Below are 18,474 nucleotides of genomic sequence, written 5' to 3'. Positions count from 1 at the left end.
TACTACTACACGACATTTTATAAGATTAGATTAGCGTATTACTAATAGAATGTTATCTATGTACCAGTGAATGCCATACTATGTACATTGTACAATTGTTGTGCAATAAAGTTATTTATGTTTTGCATAATTTTTTATTTCCATTGTAAAGTCAAGGGTAACATAAATCCAGTTGAGATGGCAGCAATGCCGCCAACATGCCGCATGTCCAGTGAGATATAGGGGCTTTAGGTCTGTGACAGTTGCATAACAGTTCTGACTTTACTTGCAGATTTTGATGTGCTGCCAGTGGAGAGAATACAGCTGGTGGATGCAGTGCTAAACCTGTGTGCTTATCACCACCCGGAGAACATTCAGCTGCCTCAGGGGTTAGTACTGCTTTTAGATTCTCTTCTGTAGTCTGTAACAATAATGAAGTGTCTGTACCTCCCACCCATCTTCAACCTGTACTCCAGCATTCTAATGCTAAGGCCACACCAATTTAATTTCTTGGTTAACGGATTTTTATTTTCAAAAAAAAAATTTTAGAAACAAAATTCATGAAAACAGAATGCTGGGCCAGCCTTCTGTTTTCATGATTTTTGTTTCTAAAATGTGTTATTTTTTGAAAAAAAAAAGATCCGTTAACCAAGAAATTGAATTGGTGTTGCCTAAGTGTGAGACATGTATGTACTATGGTTTGTTAGACGTTACTTAAAAGTGTTGTGTTGTGTTACAGATATGAGCCTCCCACCTTGGCCATCTCCAACCTGTACTGGAAGGGCTGGATGTTACTCCTCACTGTATCAGCCTTCAACCCTGCAAATATAGGTAGATACAGTCAAACCTGTGTTAGCGGTCACTTGGACATAGCGGTCACCTGGCCATAGTGGTCACTTTTTGTCAGTCCCTTGGATTTTTCCCATTGACATAAGCATTAAGAATTAGTCTATAGCGGTCACCTGTCCAATGTGGTCGCGGTCAGCCAATTTTCGGTCCGGCCGCAACGGCAACACTGCCAATAGCGGTCACTGCGCGTGGTCAGGCCGCGGTCACACCGTGGCCGGCATACCTTTGTTTACATCAGCGGTCGTAACTCCGAGCCGTGCCAGCTCACGCCTGGTTCACAATCTTTTTATTTCCGCGCTGCGCCACCAAAACGTGGGCTCAACTAGAACCTTGATGTGTATGAATAAAGAAAACATTAAAGAATTTCGTAGTTTGACGCGAAGTATTTCCAAAAATGGTGTCTTCTGATTTTTTACGTGGCTGTAAACACTCGTCTCGGTTCCGCGGCACATCGTCATTTCTGAGCTGTCGGACTGGGCGAAATTACGGCCGCAGCTTTTTAACAGAAGACTCATTCATGTATCTGACGTGTTAAGTTCTTGAAAAATGTAATTTTCCGGGCGGAATTTCCGTTTTCTGCGGGTAAATAAAGAATTTTCGAGATTTACGCATTTTTCCAAGATGGCGTCGCAGCAAAGGTCACAAGAGTTCAGACAATACCACTGATATGTAGGTTAAATACGGTAAATCTATTTTGTAATACCGCATCCCTGAGAGTAATTTCATTATTAAAACCTTAAAAATGCATCGATACAGATATATTATGATGTAAGGTACAAGTTGTACTAAATTTATGAAAGAAATAAGCATGAACGGATCCACTTTTCCAATGATTACCACATACTAGGGATAATGGTAGAAGCCAAACCCAAGCTGAAAACAAAGGGAACTCGCCACGATGTTTTGTTTGAAAACCGGCCGAAAACGAACAATAAGTGGAAACAAAGGAACAATCCTTTGTTTAAAAATGTTGTTAACTAAATGGGTGGCGTTCAGTTGCAAAATAAGTTGTTTTACATGGCTAAATTTCGTTCGTTGTCGGCGACAGAGGCATCAAACTTCCAAGAAAAATGGCGGTCTCTTCGGAAGTCTTCAGAACCTGGAGCACAAGTCCTTCTTTTTCGAGTTCGGTAGATAATAGCGAAGAGTGCGGGGCAGCTGACTAATTTTGCCGTGGGAACTGGTAAACTGGACATCCATGTCAACTAAATTGAAGACCATTTGCAGTTTATGTGTTTGTGTAGGGCATGGTCATTGCAATGTTTCTTCGATTAAAATTATGATATACTGTATAACAAAAATAAGGAAACAAAAATTGAACTGTAGATGTTATAAGCACCTGTGCAGTGTGTATGTGAAAAAATACTCAGTACCTTAGTATAAACTTATGTCTAGTGTCACTCATTGCTCGAGTCGACCATATCCTCTATATAGTGGTCACCTGGCCATAGTGGCAAAATTTACTCAGTCCCTTCAGTGACCACTATAGACAGGTTTGACTGTGTGTCCTTCATTAACTCTAAAGAATCTGATCGAGGGCGCTGTTGGTCTACAGGATGATGGGCTGTGTTCTAACTTCTATTTAATATTTATTTAATATTTATTGGTTTGGCTGTTCAGGACACTCAGCCAGGGCTGCCCAACTAGCCTGTGGTTGCTACAAAGGGCTAGCCCTGCTGACAAAGACAAGACATTGCAATGGAATGGAATGGACAGCATAACGAGCTATAACAATATTCTAAATACATGTACATATTAAAAACTATCATAAATATAAAGATGATTTTTGTGTTCTTTCATGCTTGACAGGTACAGGGAGAAACATGACAGAGGATGAACAGATTGAAGTGAACTGTTTTTGTATAAAAAGACTCACGACAGCCAAAATCAGAATAGTTACTACCGTAACAGTATGATAAAAAACACTGGATACTACACTCTACTACAACTACTGTAGTTGTAGTAGAGTGTAGTATCCAGTGTTTTTTATTATACTGCTGCTGGGGTCCCTGACACAGGGGTGGGCAGCAGTTGGCTAGTTTTCACACCGCTCTTCCAGGTGGCTCTGTCCAGGGGTTTATGCTGGTTAGGTTGAATGAAGGAAGATAGAAGAAACACTGCTACATATGGTGGTAAAAGATACATGTACATAGAAGTCTTAGAGTAAATCAAATCAAATCAAATCAAGTCTTAGAGTAATGAGATGAGGTGAGATGAGACTGAGAGACATACACTGTGATAAAAGACAGAAATTGAATACAGTGTACTCACTGCATTAGTCCTTTAAAGAATACTTAGTTTTAACGATATTTTAAATTTTGTTCTCCCAGGTCATGCTGCCTGGGAGCACTACCCTCAGCTGAAGTGTTTCATGGAGATGGTCATGACAAAGTGAGTTTCACTACTTCTTGTACATGTCAACTTCCATCATTTGGCTTATAAAGTGCCAACAGTAATATAAAGTTTAAAATAAAGCATGCATTTGGCATTTCGTATGCTTAGTTTGAGCCTTTTATATATAGGCCACACCAATTTAATTTCTTGGTTAACAGATTTTTTTAAAAACCTTTATAGCAAAAAAAAAGAAAACAGAAGGCTGGGGTGAAAACTTGCACCTGACCCTGTTCACTCCCTGAAATTGTGAGCGCCAAAGTACAAATTTTCCTCTGAGATTCTGTTTTCATGTTGATTTTCCAATCTAGCATTTTTTTTAAAATTCCGTTAACCAAGAAATTAAAATGGGGTGGCCTTATATTGTTAGGATTTTCCTGATCGATGATGTACCATTTCTGTAGTGACTATGACTGGCCACCGGGAACTCTGGCCACTGAAGAGAAGAAGGCAGAACTGATAAACAAGGAGCTGCAGGTACGGACTCTTTACACTTTGGAACACGCTGAGAATTTCATTTCATTTTTTTAATCTATTTTCTTTGTTTTGCTTGTTTTACCAGAAGAATTACACTCTTGTCTCTTGACCTGTTTTTTGGGTGTCCCTGGATACACACACACACACACATGCACACACACACACACACACACACACACACACACACGCATACGTTACATAATAAGTCTACAAGAATGTAATAAGTTAAAACTTCCTTAATACCATTCCTAATGATAACATTTTGAAAAGCTAGTATGGTAGTGTGTCTCCTTTGTTCTGATTTAGATTATCATCATTGATATCAATTCCGCAGGGCCCCACTGTAGATTTGTGTTAATCACTTAGCAGGCCTACCCTGGGTAAATATGACAGAATGAAGAGAAATATAAAAGATTCCAATATTAGGAATGAAGAGACAATAACACCAGAGAAAGCATGATCATTTAGTACAAGATCATACATCTTTAAGTTATTGCCTTGCCAAAATTAACTGATCATTAATTTTCACAAGGATAATTTTCTGTCCCCTGATGTAGCGCTTGCACAACAGGATATAGAAACGGAGATGAGGACTGCCTATACAGGGCTCGAAATTAATTTTTAGAAAGAGGTGCACTGGTGCACCCGACCCCAAAAATTAGGTGCACAGAAAGAATTTTGGATGCACCACATGAAATAAACTATATTATAAAGCTGAATGTCAGTAAAACATAATTCCAAAGTCTAACGCTACTGCCTCTCTTCAAGAACTTCCATCTGTAATTCTATAGCTAACTTCAAACAAAGTCCATCAAAAGGTTACATTGCTTTTTCTGATACAACATATTCTGTTTACTAGAAGTGTACAATAGTGCCTTTACCCTATAGCCTACAAAAATATCCAGGTGCACTGGTGCACCTACTGTCAAAAATTAGGTGCAGAGCTCCAATTTTGGGTGCACACAGGTGCACATGCACCCAGTATTTCGAGCCCTGCTATACAATGAAAGATGTAGGAAAGATGCCATCATGATTATAACTTTTAACGAACCTGTTGTGTGTGTAGATCTGTGAGCTGGAGAAGCAGGAGATCCTGGAGTTTGAGAGTCACCTGGCCGCCGCCTCCACCAAGGTGTCAATCACCGAGGCCAACAGCCTCCTCATCGCCCAACTCATCTCCATGGACCCCAGGTATGTTAACAATCATCATGGATACCTCAGGTAAACAAACAAAAAGGCAGCCTCCATGCACTAACGTATCCATCACCAAGGTCAACAGTCTCCTCATCCCACAACCCATCCTTAGATTTAACAAAGTTTACTGATGTCTGTGTAATTCTTTGGGCCCCTCATGGGAAATGGAAAACATTTAAATAAGATTTGGGTACTAATACAAAGTTAACATTAATCTATTTTCTGTGTTGTATTTTCTCCAGTGGAGTTGCCCGCAGACCGCCTCCTTCCATCCTGCAGCAGCTCCGCAGTCTGAACAAGTCTCTGAAGTTGGGACACCTGCTGTGCAGGTGCCGAGCACCTGACTTTCTGCTGGACATCATACAGAGACAGGTAGGAAGGGAGGGAGGGAGGCCTGCACAGCCATGTAGTCAGATATGCGAAGGTTAGACGTGACAGGTCGTTCGGCGTAATATAACCAGCTGCTGCTGCGCCACATGCATGCGAAGCTGGTGTGTTACGCCGAATTATACCGGCTATATAGATACAGATACAGATTGAGGAAAGGAGGGAAGGGGAGAAGGGTGGAGGGAGGTAGAGGGATCTGCTGTGTAGGTGGCTGGCTCCTGACTTTCTACTGGTCATCATACAGACAGTGACAGGAAAGAAGGGAGGGAGAGAGAGAAGAAAGGATAGAGAAAGGGGAAAAAGAGGGAGAGGATAAGGGGAAGAGAGGCATGTAGTTTCCTTAATCTTGAAAATCCATTCATTTTAAGTATTCGGGAGGTAACAATCACTGACAATGTACCTACAGGGCTTACCCCTAAGTTGAGTTGCGCATCTTTGAACTCCTTTGTAGTCCCTACTTAAAATCTTTGAAACCTTTCTTTTCCTTGAAATTTTTTGCCCAATCTGGAGACTTTTTTGGTTAGAAGGTTTAGTTAGGTAGCGTAAGAACATATGTGAGTTGTTGGGTCATGCGGATGGGTTTGGCCGGGAACTAGGTCAGAGATAGGGTCTGTTTACTTCCGGGTGGCGTTTCTGCGAGTTTGAGCTGTACAACCCTCTGTTTTCTTTGCATGTTTATCAAGTGTACCCTTGTGACTTCCTGGTGGAGAAGAGTTTTTAAGATTGAAGTTAAGGTAAGTACTTTTATAGGGCCTTACTTTAGTGGGTCTTATCATGGTCGGCAATGGGGGTAAGTAACTTTGTTGTCATCCCTACAGGGCACGTCCCAGTCCATGCCATGGCTGGCGGAGCTGGTGGAGAGTTCGGAGGGGTCCATGGAGGTTCTGCCGGTCCAGTGTCTGTGTGAGTTCCTCCTCCACGACATCGGGGAGGAGGCTGCGCAGCAGGAGGATGAGGAGCTCCTGGAGATGGAGAAGAGCAAGATGGAGATGGAGAGGCTCAAACAGGTGAAGAGTGGAGACGTATCTTACTGGCAAAAGCAGAACACATGAATCATAACTGGAAAGTTCATCTGTGTTCAACTTGGTAGAAGTCATACTGGATAAAAGTTGAACTGTAATTTCAAACAAGACACAATTATTGCACTGTCTTACCCAAGTCTTTGACTGATCAAATCCAGGCTTTGTCCAGGAATGAGCAATCCTGCTTCCTTAATGTCACATTAAGCAGATAGAACATGTGACTCAGTGAGCTGGGGATCATACAAATAATAATGGTTTATTGGTCAGAAATTACCCGTGCAATGGCAGCCAATGCTGAATTGCTGCAGGGTTTACAATCATATAACACAGAGCTGTCACACATACATATTTGCTCCACACTTGCACTTTGTCTCAAGGGTCTGGGCGGCTGCCATTCGGCGCCAGCAGGTGACCTCAATACGACCTTCCCCAACTGAAGTCAGGTACCCGTTCACACCTGGGTGGAGTGAGGAAAGTCGTGTTAAGTACCTTTTCCAAGGGCACAACTTCGGGGCATATCGGGGTTTCGAACCCGGGACTTCTCAGTTCTGGGCAAAACACTCTACCGACTACGCTTCACGTTGCACATACATATAGAGTTACCTGGACACTCGGTTACAGTGATAGATTGCTCATTCCACCACAAAGACTGGAGTTGATCAGTCGCAAATTTGGGGAAGTCCAAATTTTTTGTGTTGGAAGTTCTCTGATGTAGAACACACAAATCAAATGGACAGCTCTGGAAGAGGGAAAACTTAAAAGCAATGCAGCATTCTTGTCCTGTTCACATTAACTAAGAAATTAAAACATGCTCCAGAAAGTTGTTTTAGTTGTCCTGTTGGCTTTGCCTATGTATATCCTCTAAATAAAGTCAGTTAGAATAAATGATGATTTTAACTTTTTCACAATCTTTGGTGGTATAATACCATTTGTGGGTGATGTTTATTTTGTACCACAGAAGTCGCGTAAGCAGGACCAGTTGCGCCGTCGTCTGCAGACGCTGCTCTACGGGCCCGACTCCCAGCCCAACCAGACGCACGAGGTGCTGCAGTACTTCCTCCGGAGGCTAGGGGCGCAGCAGAGGGCTGGCAGGAACCTGGCTGCTAAGGTAAAGGGAAAAACTCTCATTTTATGGTGTATGATCTAGTCTAATCTAGTCTGGTACATGTAGTCTAGACTAAGTGGTCTAGAGGTGCACAAGGTGCTGCAGTACTTCCTCCGGAGGCTAGGGGGCGCAGCAGAGGGCTGGCAGGAACCTGGCTGCTAAGGTAAAGGGAAAAACTCTCATTTTATGGTGTATGATCTAGTCTACTAGTCTAATCAAGTCTAGTACATGTAGTCTAGTGGTCTAGAGGCGCACAAGGTGCTGCAGTACTTCCTCCAGCAGCTAGGGGTGCAGCAGAGGGCAGGCAGGAACCTGGCTGCAAAGGTAAGGGGGAAACTCTGACTTTATTTGGTACATGGTCTAGTGTGGTAGTCTAGTCTGGTACATGTGGTCTAGAGGCACACAAGAGGCTGCAGTACTTCCTCCAGCAGCTAGGGGTGCAGCAGAGGGCAGGCAGGAACCTGGCTGCTAAGGTAAGGAGGAACTCTCACTTTATCATGTACATGGTCATCCCACCACACTGATCAAAAAGAGTAGGAGTCCTTCCCGGTGTGAGTGGATCAAATCAATCTGTCCAGGTATGCAGCTTGTACTCTTCAGAACAAACTTGGTGTGTTATGCCTTGTGATTGTTTACAGAGAAAGCAAAAGAAACAAACATAACAAAAAATGTTGTCTCTTCCATCTCACTTCTCGCATCTCATCTTCTAATGATTTGCAGGCACTCTCAATGCTTCTGGCTCCAAGAACACCCCCAAGACAGCGCTCGTCTAAAGACTCCTCCACCAGCGAAGCTCCGGAGCAGGACAAGGAGATGGCAGCTGCGGAGGAGGAGGAGGATGCTGTTGCCATGGTGATGGAGGAGGAGGCTGTGGTCTGTCCTCCAGAATTGAAGGGTTTTCATTGGCTGCTGGTGGAGCTGCCCAAACTGCCACATTTTAACATTGTCCTGGCAACGACAGTGTACGCACTCCGACAGGTGAGTCATTAAACCTGACCATCCTTTATACATGATTTTAACAGAAATGCAATACAATGTAAATTATAACATAAAGTAGAGTGGGTTCATTTCTCAGCTAACAGACATCTTTTGCATCGTAGTCATCCCTCAGTTAGACATCTGGAGCAGCATAGTTCCCATTTAGAACCTTTCTTCAGCCTGTCACACAATCAGGTGTGCATTGATAGAATTGATTATTGTTAACTTCTATTGTGTATGATAAATAAGTCTTATAGAACTTGTTTCTTAATATTCATTTGTCTTGAAATGTCGTTCTTAAGGTTAAAATATGCCGAGGTGCATAGCTATAACTTTCGTGAAATGGATAGATATATACAGTCAGTATGTAACATGACTTGAAGGTTATCTCAGTCTATAATTGAATTTCTGAAAATCGAATATTGTAACGTTTTTCGCAAAGAGTAGAAATTTCATGATTTTCCCCCCAGGCCTGCCAGACAGAGACCGACCCCATGGCTGTGAGTGCTTACATGCTGTTCCTATCCCAGCATGCACCACCTGTGGTGAGTGACATGGCAGACTTGGCACTGGTGAGTGACATGAAATTCTTATGTCGTAGGGGGACCGATTTAGAAAGTATTAGCCTTTGCGAAAAAGTCATACTTAAACAAAATTAACTTACTACGACAGGTTCATATGAAGCTTCATCTACAGGATGTCCCTGTAGCTCAATTGGTAGCGGCTTCCCAGTTGAGCCTCCTGTTTCCAATTAGTTGGATCCGGGAGACCCCGGATCGAATCCCGGGAAGGGTATCCTTGTCGGAGCTGCACCGTCTTTCGGAAGAGACGAAAAATGGGGGTCCCGTGTTCGAGGAGGTGCCTCAACAGCCTCATTACTCACATGGGTACCTACTGGCTGAAATAATACAACCTGGTGAACATACAATAATCAACACATTGATAGATTTACACGCTGATTCTGTACTCAAAGTAAAGCACATACCAACAAGCTTTCAAACAGTCCTCTCGGGCCATTCTCAAGTTGATTAATTTTGACCCTTTACTAACACCCCCATAGGACATGGCTACAGTGATAGTGGAGCGGCCCACCATCATTGCCCACCTGATGCCCCGCGGGGTGGGGGGAAGAGACGGCGGGTTGGGGGGGAGAGAAGAGGCCGACATTGCCTTCTGCGCCCTGCTCGCCATCTACATCCAGTACTTCAAGATGGTACTGCAGCCAAAGGGGGAGCCGGCATGGGTTCGTAACTTTTCTTTTTTGCTTGAACCTAATTTGTTTATTCATGAAAAGCTTTAATCTGCACTTTTCATTGAGGTCATGAGGGAAGAGGTACGGGTAAAATAAGTCAAGATATACAGTTTGCATCATTTAAAGTCCTAATAAATCTATACACATTCTTCATATCTATGTTTTAGGTACTAGGTTAAAAAAAATAAGAAATTGAACAGTAGTACATGCATTGCACAATGACTTGTGATATAAATTAATATACAGACGGGATATGATGATTTTGTTAGATTTTAAAAGTAGGCGTTCCACAATGCCTTTTACACAGCTTGTAAGAGCATAAACATACTTCAATAATTCAAAGGCTTTCCATTCTTTCATTTATTCAATAAATGCACTGTTGCATACGACAATGATACGATAATGATGATGAATATATTTAGATGATAATGCATTACAATCAAGTGAAGAATTATGATCATACTTTATTCTCTACTGACACAGTCGGAGTCGCAGGACCAGATCTTTCTGCGCTGGAGCACAGGAGAAGGCGCCACTATGCACATCCTGGTGGTGCACGCAATGATCATCCTCCTCACATATGGGGAACCCAGAGGTACACACTATACTACTTCGTCATGTTCCCATCCGTGTTACTGTGTTGTGTTGTGTTGTCATCTTCTCCGCTGCCAATTTGCGATGTTTTTCATCAGGTGTTACATTAGCCTTTCTTTTTTCAAATTGTTGTTGATCATTTTTATCAGTATTGCAAATTTCAAGGTAAAAGTAACCTCAAACCAGTTAAGATTACTGAAGAGCTATATGTGTATTCTTCCACTGGTCGTGACAGAGAAGACAGACGCTGTATAATATACAGTATTTACAGGTTTACTATACCTTGGAAATTCATCGTAGTTCTTTTCGACAAACACAATGAACAGTTTCGTGTCCCGTCCTAAGGCCTGTGACCTTTTCCAGCAGCATGCATGTTGGGTGATTGATTGATTGATTGATTGGTTGGTTGATTTATTGATTGATTGAGTGATGGATTGATTGATTGAGTGATTTTGCAGTAGAGAATGAGTACAGCTGGCTGCTTGAGGTGTAGTTCCCCATCCTGGGCCCAACTGATTGATCGATTGATTAATCAATCGATCGTCCAATTGATTGATTGATTGTTTTGCAGGAGATAATGAGTACAGCTGGTTGCTGGAGGTATGGTTTCCGATCCAGGGCCAGCCCCCGGCTGCCTACCTGGTGGACACCTCAGAGGAGGCGCTGCTGCTTCCTGATTGGCTGAAACTCAGGATGATCAGGTCACATGTCCAGAGACTGGTGGATGCTGGTAGGTTGGGAGGGTTCTTTGGAAGAAACCATTTTGTGGGGAAAGGGAACTGGTTTTTAATTACAGTCTGTATCTCATTAAACAAACAAAAAATTAGATAATCATGATTTTTTTGTTAGACTTTGATTAGAATTAGATGGCTAGAAAAATGCTGTGTTTCTGGTTACCTCAGACCAACCCTAGCAAAAACCTGATGACGCTAGCTTTTTTTTCAAGACTGTTCACAGAAACACATCATTTTTTTTGCCAGGCCTAAGCTCAGAGAGGATATTTTGGAAGCAACCACTATATTATGTAGAAAAGGAAAACCAATTAAGATTATCTCAATTTTTTTAAACTGAGGAGAGATGTTAGAAACAGCCGACTGATGCTTCCTGTAGTAATCTGTTTTGTTTTACATTTAAACTTTTCTATAAGTGCATGAATACTTTGCTTGATTAGTATATCTTTGTAGCAGTTTTGAAATGTGAGCAATACATTGTACATTTGTTGATATTGAGATCAAAAATACTCAGTCTGCAATAATACAGTTTAATCAACCATGCAGTGCAGTTGGTGTGATGAAAGCACAAGGAAATTAAGTAATAATCGTCAGTTAGAATTTATCAATGAATACAGTCCAACATGATTGTCACTGTCCTTTTACCCTTGACCTTTAGCCCTGCTTGACCTTGACCCTGCCCAGCTGGTTCTATTTGTGCAGTCCTTCGGGATCCCCATGGACAGTATGAGGTAAGTTCTCCTAAAAAAAAAAGATTCCATAATTTTGATAATAAAAATGATCATAGCTGCAGTTTTTCGTAAAACTGCTGAACAGTCTTCAGTTCTTCAAAGTTGTTCATTAATAGCTTTCAGCATCATTGGAAAAATTAAAAAAGATACAATCCTTGTAGTTTGAAGCATTTTGCATGCACAGTGACCTAGGTGTGACAGATCGATTGGTGTAATATTACCAGCTGCTGTTGAGCCGCGTGCCTGCAAAGCTGGTGTGTTACAGTCCAAAGGGTGGTTATACCGGGTATATGGATACAGATTCAGACAGTCAAGCAACCATACCTTTTTTTAGGATATTTTAGTACATTTGTGTTTAGTATATCTTGCACTTAAAACACCGCAAGCTTATTTTACACTATTACATGTACCCCTAGCCTCCAACTTGCCTCACTGCAAACTTTAAACACAAATGCCTCCTTTTTCCAAATGTTTTATGACCAAGGTGCTGTTTGATATGACTTTGATTCTTGACCACAGCAAGCTGCTGATTTGTCTTGATGAGGCCGTGACTCACAACCCTCTCGCCATGCAGCAAGCCGTCGTGGACAAAGGTAACAATAAACAACAACAAACAAACAAACAAAGTATTCCTCTCACTTTTTTCCTATCTGCAATTTGCTCACTTCTGGTGCATTTCCTGATGAGGCCACACCAATTTACTTCCTTGGTTCTCAGTCACGTTTTTAAGCTACTCTCAAAACAATTTATGGAAGTCTTCCGCGGTTGTCTCAAAAGCTCACCCACCGTCGTGTAACATTTGCTGGACACTGCTTTCGAGCCAAACAGCAAATAGTTTCGGACATCCTTCTATGGAAACCAAGAGGCCAAGTGCACTGCAGAAGTTTGACTTTTACCGATAGTTTAGTCAGAGACACTGGGATTGCATATGAACGCTTAGGACAAATGATGTTGGACAAGGCGATTTGGAGTGATGTATGTACTTATTTAGTCCCGGCCGATGGCCGATAGATGATGATGATTAAGTGACTTTAGCTTCATAACTTTAGCAAGAAGAATGTAATTAAATCATGCTAGAGGGCTTGGAGGAAAACAAATCTGATTTTATTCCTTTCCTGAAAGAATAAAACCAGGGCTCTAGCCAGCGACCATCATTCCATTATTTGACTGAATTTTGCTGCATATGACAGAAAAATTTTAAATCCACAAAACAATTTTAAGACTATTCCGTCAACCTTGACAGACAAAAAAAGTGGGTAGAAGTATCCAAATTCTAAAAAAAAAGAAATTAACCCAAACCTGGAAATTGAGCAACGACGGAAATGTGTGCATCATGACAGAAAAAATATGTCTTTTTATAATTGGGTATTTTCCATCAATAGATCTAGAAATTGAGCTGGTTGAAGGTTCATTGTACAGACAATTCCCCTGAGAGTTAGACCCTATCTTCATGTTTATGGTTTTCTTTTTAAAATCCAAGAACCAAGAAATCAAATTGGTGTGGCCCGGATGAGTTTTTTCTGCCTCTTGAACATTTTTGTTTTGTTTTATTCTCTAACTTCCGACGTGGTGCCTTTCCACGGGACACCTGCAGACCCCTGTGAGTGGTGGACTCTTCCTTCCTTTTTCTGGAGTTTTTGACTCACCATCGGCTTTCACGCTCCATTATACAGCTGCAGAATAGTGTAAAATGCATTTTAAGTTTGCGGTAGTTTCACATTTCGTGGTTTTCATTGTGACCTCTTCACAGCAAACTCAAAACAATGCTAGTAGGTGGTTTCTGACTGTCTGTAAAGGACTGCTAGTGTTTATATTCCTATAGCAGTATGCAAACCTCAACACCACCGTGAACATTTCAATTTTATCCTTGCCACGAAATTAAATCACCACAAACTTAAATGCATTTACAGGATCTCTTTCTGCCAGATGGCGATCGCTAAACGACCGTACAGTGACCAAAATTAGAATTGTTTTACATTGATGAAACGATGCAAAAATATGACGTAGAAAACAACAAAACACACAAAATGTAAAGCATTTAAAAGAATTTTGTACTTTCTGTGTGAAATTCGTTGAGCGATATGTCAAATCTTTGGTCTCTCAGCAGTGGCAGTCTCTGGTGAAAGGGGATGTTAACTTAAAGAAGAAATTTTGCCAGCATTTCTAGATTTCATGTTTTACATAAGACTGTAGATTATAGTCGAGGTATTGTCAGATAAAGGTCTACTCTAACAAATCCTGTATTCATTCGTCACTGGCAACAGTTCTTCTCTTTGCTGCTTGCTTGAAAATTCTGCTGGGCCGCGTCAAATGTAGCTTGAGATTATCCTCTCACTCTCTCTAACATTTGGGAACTTATTTGGACTCATATTTTCATCATATCCCAAAAAAGTTCAACAAAATGTTAGTTACACTCCTGTAGCTAAGTGAAGAACAGTCTTTACTTTTAATTTGGGCAGTTGACACAGTCTACCTTTAACGCTAGCCTGGATTCCAGCCTTACTTAGCTTTGATCCACCCCCAGAGGTAATGATACTCCGTAGCAGAGTAGGTACTAGGGGTGGATACCGGTTTGCTGGACCTGATTCGGACCTTTGTAACGTCCAAGAACCGAGTCCAAAAAACCTTAAAGCCAAAAACCTGAGTCCGAAAAAAACTGAACAAAGTTCAAGTATATTTTTCTATTTTGTTTGAAAAGACATGTTTTGAGTCTCCCCTCGGACAAAAAAGGCAGTTAAGATAAGTGCAACATTCAAATATCAAACACTGGTTTATCTTGAAGTCTTCTTCCCAAGAACTTTTATAGTCGTGCGTGTCAGTGTTGATTCTCTATGCTTTATATTGGTCTGATAAAACAAAACATCAATTGGACAGGATCAGGTTCAGGTCCGGACCTGAACCTAAATCTCTGGACCTAAACTTGGACTAGTAGGTACTGTTGGGAGCAGTCCAAAGCTTAGCAAGGCTGGACTCCAGGAAACTCTTACTAGTCTTACCCCTGACTTTACTCTTGCAAGGCTTTCAAGACAGCATGGTCTTCCACTCTGCATGAGGCTTGATTACCACTGTGACAGTAATATTGAATGTGTTTCACTCATCACTGAGTCAGGCCTGAGCAATTGTTTGCTTGGTCCTAAAGTGTACCATCAGATGTATGCAAACTTTGTCCTCTGTAGTCTCTACATTGTACCAGTCTCCATAGGTTGCTGGCCATGAAATTGGCCAAATAGACAGATAACATGCCATTCCAAAAAGTATGACCTTGATTATACATGTACAACAATGGCCTTGCCCTAGTCGAAATCATTATCTGTTTGTTCCCACTGCCCCCCTCCCATGGTCTACATAAGAGTTCACCTAAAAAAAGACATAAAACGTTTGACCTTCAAGTTGATTATCTAACAATGACCTTACCCCAAACTGTTCCACTGCCCCCCTCCCATGGTCTTCGTGAGAGTCCACCTAGAAAAAACACATTGAAAAAGTCTGACCTTGATCATGCAACAATGACAATCAAACAACAATGAATTTGCCCTAAACTGCCACAATCCCACATACTACATTTATATTTATGATAAATGAATACAGTTCATCTCAAAAGACAAACACCAAAAAAGTTTGACCTTGATAATACATCGTACAACTGAATGACTTTGCCCTATTCTTTTCCAACTGCCCCCCTCCCACAGCCTACATGAGAGTCCACCTAAAATGGTTTAATTGACCTTGATAACAATGATAAGTGAACAATGACCTTGCCCTAATCTGTTCCACTGCCCCCCTCCCACAGCCTACATGAGCCAGCTTGTAGAGGTACAGCACATGCGGGGTGTGGTTGGCGGAGAGAAGTTTAAGGCTTTCCTGAACGACAATGGGTCTCTGTCCACGGGTGAGTCGACATCGCAAGGTACAGATCTCTCTTTTGGCAACAACTTGTTTGTTTTGTTGTTTGTTTGTTTGCTTGTTAACAACTATTGGTAGTCCAGTTACAAGTAATCCTGCTCCAGAATGATTTGGTTTTGGTTTTTACAAAGTATTTGAATCACAGCTTAGATGGTGAAGTTCTGAATCTTTTCATTCAACATTTGACATGTAGTTCTTTGGAGGATGTTGTAAGCAGTTACATCTTGGTACAATTTTATCATGAAATGTGTTTATTAAAGATCTAGAAGTCACATAATCAATGGCTACAGGCTCTTAGAAATCATCTTTTTGGATGAACATATGCTGTGGAATCATTTAGGATGTTTCTTGCTGTGGTATCAGTAGAAAGAGATGTAGTATGGGGTATGTGAGAGCCTTGACTGTCATGGAATTCTAAGATTGCTTCACTCCTTGTGCCGGTTTCTCAGGAGCTGTGGCAGATGTGGAGATGATCTCACCTGTGGAGGAGGAGAGGGGGTTGTCACGGCGACCGCAGCCTTCCTACAGGTGTGTGTTCTCTTACTGTCACGAGGATGGAATGTCACAAGAGATGCAACAAAGTTGAACAAAAGATAGAAAATCTTTTTTTAACAAGTTTGCTCAGTGCAAGGCCACATGAACCACTTCTGGGCACTGAACTAACGCTCACTGAAACAGCATCTCTTCTCCTTAAGTCAGAAACATCGAGCTTATATTAGGCAAGCTTGACTAACTGACTCCATAGGCGAAACAGGGGTTACTAAGGCTGCTCGGGAAACTCCCTACCCAATTGTTGACTCATCAGAGTGTAACATGTCTAACTTACCTCCTGTTTCAGACCACCATCTACAGAAGCAGGCTGGATGCAGGAAATTGTGAAGGTAAAAAGTTGTTGGTTTCCCTTCAATTTTTGTGTGTGTGTTATGTATGTGTTATGTGTGTGTGTGTATCTGTATCTGTATCTATGTAGCCGGTATAACTGCCATTCGGCGTAAGACACCACCTTCGCAGGCACGCGGCACGGCAGCAGCTGGTTATATTACGCCGAACGACCTGTCACGTCTAACCTTCGCATATCTGACTGCATACATTGTTTAAAGCTGTCTAATGAGGATGCTTCCACAGTACTTGGTTGCAACGAGTTCCACTCTATGATTGTTCTAGGAAAATACGAATTTTTGAACACATCAATCCTAGGTTGAAAAGTCTGATACTTGTGTGTGTGTGTGTGTGTGTGTGTGTGTGTGTGTTTGTATGCAGATTTGTGTGTGTGAGTATTTTGTAATGTTTGTATGTGCATGTGGGTGAGTCAGTGTGTGTGCATGTTCTTGCACTTGCTCTGCAGTTCCTGTATGTTCTGCCAGAGGGTGCTAATACCATCAAGTGGGTTAAGTCTCTGATGGCCTTGTTGTACCTGTGGATAAGAAGACGAGCATTTCCCAGGTCATGAGGTCAATGACCTTTATGCCCTTTGTACCTCACAGCTGTTCCCAGTTGACCCTGGAGTCCAGATCACCTCCGCCATGAAGAAGGACATTGTCAAGGGCATTCAGCTGGTAAGGCTCTTTTTTGGGGGGGGGGGGGAACATACATATAATCTAAATTCTGTATTTTTTAAAATGTGCCAACTCTTGTACAAATATGTGTAATTTTTGTGTATGTTATGAAGAGTAAAGAATAAAACTTTGGACTGGAGATAAACTGTATTGAGAGAGAGACATTATAATATGTACCTTTGACCCACATATATGGAGTCACATGTCTTGAAAGTCACATGACCAAAGTAGTGGGTCATTCATCCTCTGTGCTTCTTGGATGAAATATAACTTTATATTCTACATTTGCTTAATTTTTTGTTTTACTATGCAATCCCAGGGTCTCTTCTTTGTATTTTGTTTGTCAGATCAAGTCTTAAGTTTAACTCAACATTTTCTGTCTGTAAGTTTCCCCTTTTCTGTGCTCTTCCAGGGTCTGTCCAAGGAGATCTCCGCCGTAACGCGCGGCGACGAACACAGAGAAAGTCTCGGGGACGTCCTGATCGCCACCATCCTGCAGATGTGCGGGGGGGACTACTCCATCCCGTTCACCTCCAGCCTCCATCAGAACTCCCACCTGTCCTGCCCCATCTTCAGACTCCTCATGGCCCGAGAGGTAAGACTCACCTGTCCATCTCACCTGTCTATCCTCACCTGTCTATCCTCACCTGTCTGTCTCACCTGTGTGTGTGTGGGGGGGGGGACTACTCCATCCCGTTCACCTCCAGCCTTCACCAGAACTCCCACCTGTCCTGCCCCATCTTCAGACTCCTCATGGCTCGAGAGGTAAGACTCACCTGTCCATCTTACCTGTCTATCCTCACCTGTCTGTCTCACCTGTGTGTGTGTGTGGGGGGGGACTACTCCATCCCGTTCACCTCCAGCCTTCACCAGAACTCCCACCTGTCCTGCCCCATCTTCAGACTCCTCATGGCTCGAGAGGTAAGACTCACCTGTCTATCCTCACCTGTCTGTCTCACCTGTCTGTCTCACCTGTGTGTGTGGGGGGGGGGGGAACTACTCCATCCCATTCACATCCAGCCTTCACCAGAACTCCCACCTGTCCTGCCCCATCTTCAGACTCCTCATGGCCCGAGAGGTAAGACTCACCTGTCCATCTCACCTGTCTATCCTCACCTGTCTGTCTCACCTGTGTGTGGGGGGGGGGGCTACTCCATCCCGTTCACCTCCAGCCTCCACCAGAACTCCCACCTGTCCTGCCCCATCTTCAGACTCCTCATGGCCCGAGAGGTAAGACTCACCTGTCCATCTCACCTGTCTATCCTCACCTGTCTGTCTCACCTGTGTGTGGGGGGGGGGACTACTCCATCCCGTTCACCTCCAGC

The 18,474-nt window shown here is 42.4% G+C and overlaps 1 protein-coding gene across 1 annotated transcript in view; it reads left to right on the top strand.

Moving 5' to 3' along the window:
* The window catches only part of LOC136440462 (integrator complex subunit 1-like), a 52,642-nt gene that overhangs the window by 13,257 nt on the left and 20,911 nt on the right, over nucleotides 1–18,474 (top strand). Inside the window, exons 16-36 of the mRNA XM_066436511.1 lie at nucleotides 272–368; nucleotides 719–810; nucleotides 3,159–3,219; nucleotides 3,624–3,696; nucleotides 4,763–4,887; nucleotides 5,133–5,262; nucleotides 6,096–6,284; nucleotides 7,258–7,407; nucleotides 8,125–8,382; nucleotides 8,853–8,954; nucleotides 9,443–9,625; nucleotides 10,118–10,229; nucleotides 10,800–10,958; nucleotides 11,618–11,690; nucleotides 12,210–12,283; nucleotides 15,481–15,597; nucleotides 16,043–16,121; nucleotides 16,432–16,474; nucleotides 17,078–17,149; nucleotides 17,562–17,915; nucleotides 18,209–18,379. Coding sequence (XP_066292608.1) covers nucleotides 272–368; nucleotides 719–810; nucleotides 3,159–3,219; nucleotides 3,624–3,696; nucleotides 4,763–4,887; nucleotides 5,133–5,262; nucleotides 6,096–6,284; nucleotides 7,258–7,407; nucleotides 8,125–8,382; nucleotides 8,853–8,954; nucleotides 9,443–9,625; nucleotides 10,118–10,229; nucleotides 10,800–10,958; nucleotides 11,618–11,690; nucleotides 12,210–12,283; nucleotides 15,481–15,597; nucleotides 16,043–16,121; nucleotides 16,432–16,474; nucleotides 17,078–17,149; nucleotides 17,562–17,915; nucleotides 18,209–18,379 — 2,714 coding nt within the window. The remainder of the gene's footprint in view (nucleotides 1–271; nucleotides 369–718; nucleotides 811–3,158; nucleotides 3,220–3,623; nucleotides 3,697–4,762; nucleotides 4,888–5,132; nucleotides 5,263–6,095; nucleotides 6,285–7,257; nucleotides 7,408–8,124; nucleotides 8,383–8,852; nucleotides 8,955–9,442; nucleotides 9,626–10,117; nucleotides 10,230–10,799; nucleotides 10,959–11,617; nucleotides 11,691–12,209; nucleotides 12,284–15,480; nucleotides 15,598–16,042; nucleotides 16,122–16,431; nucleotides 16,475–17,077; nucleotides 17,150–17,561; nucleotides 17,916–18,208; nucleotides 18,380–18,474) is intronic.

Source organism: Branchiostoma lanceolatum, chromosome 8 (assembly GCF_035083965.1).
Source record: "Branchiostoma lanceolatum isolate klBraLanc5 chromosome 8, klBraLanc5.hap2, whole genome shotgun sequence".
NCBI lineage: Eukaryota > Metazoa > Chordata > Leptocardii > Amphioxiformes > Branchiostomatidae > Branchiostoma > Branchiostoma lanceolatum.
This window is presented reverse-complemented; position numbering and strand designations above follow the sequence as displayed.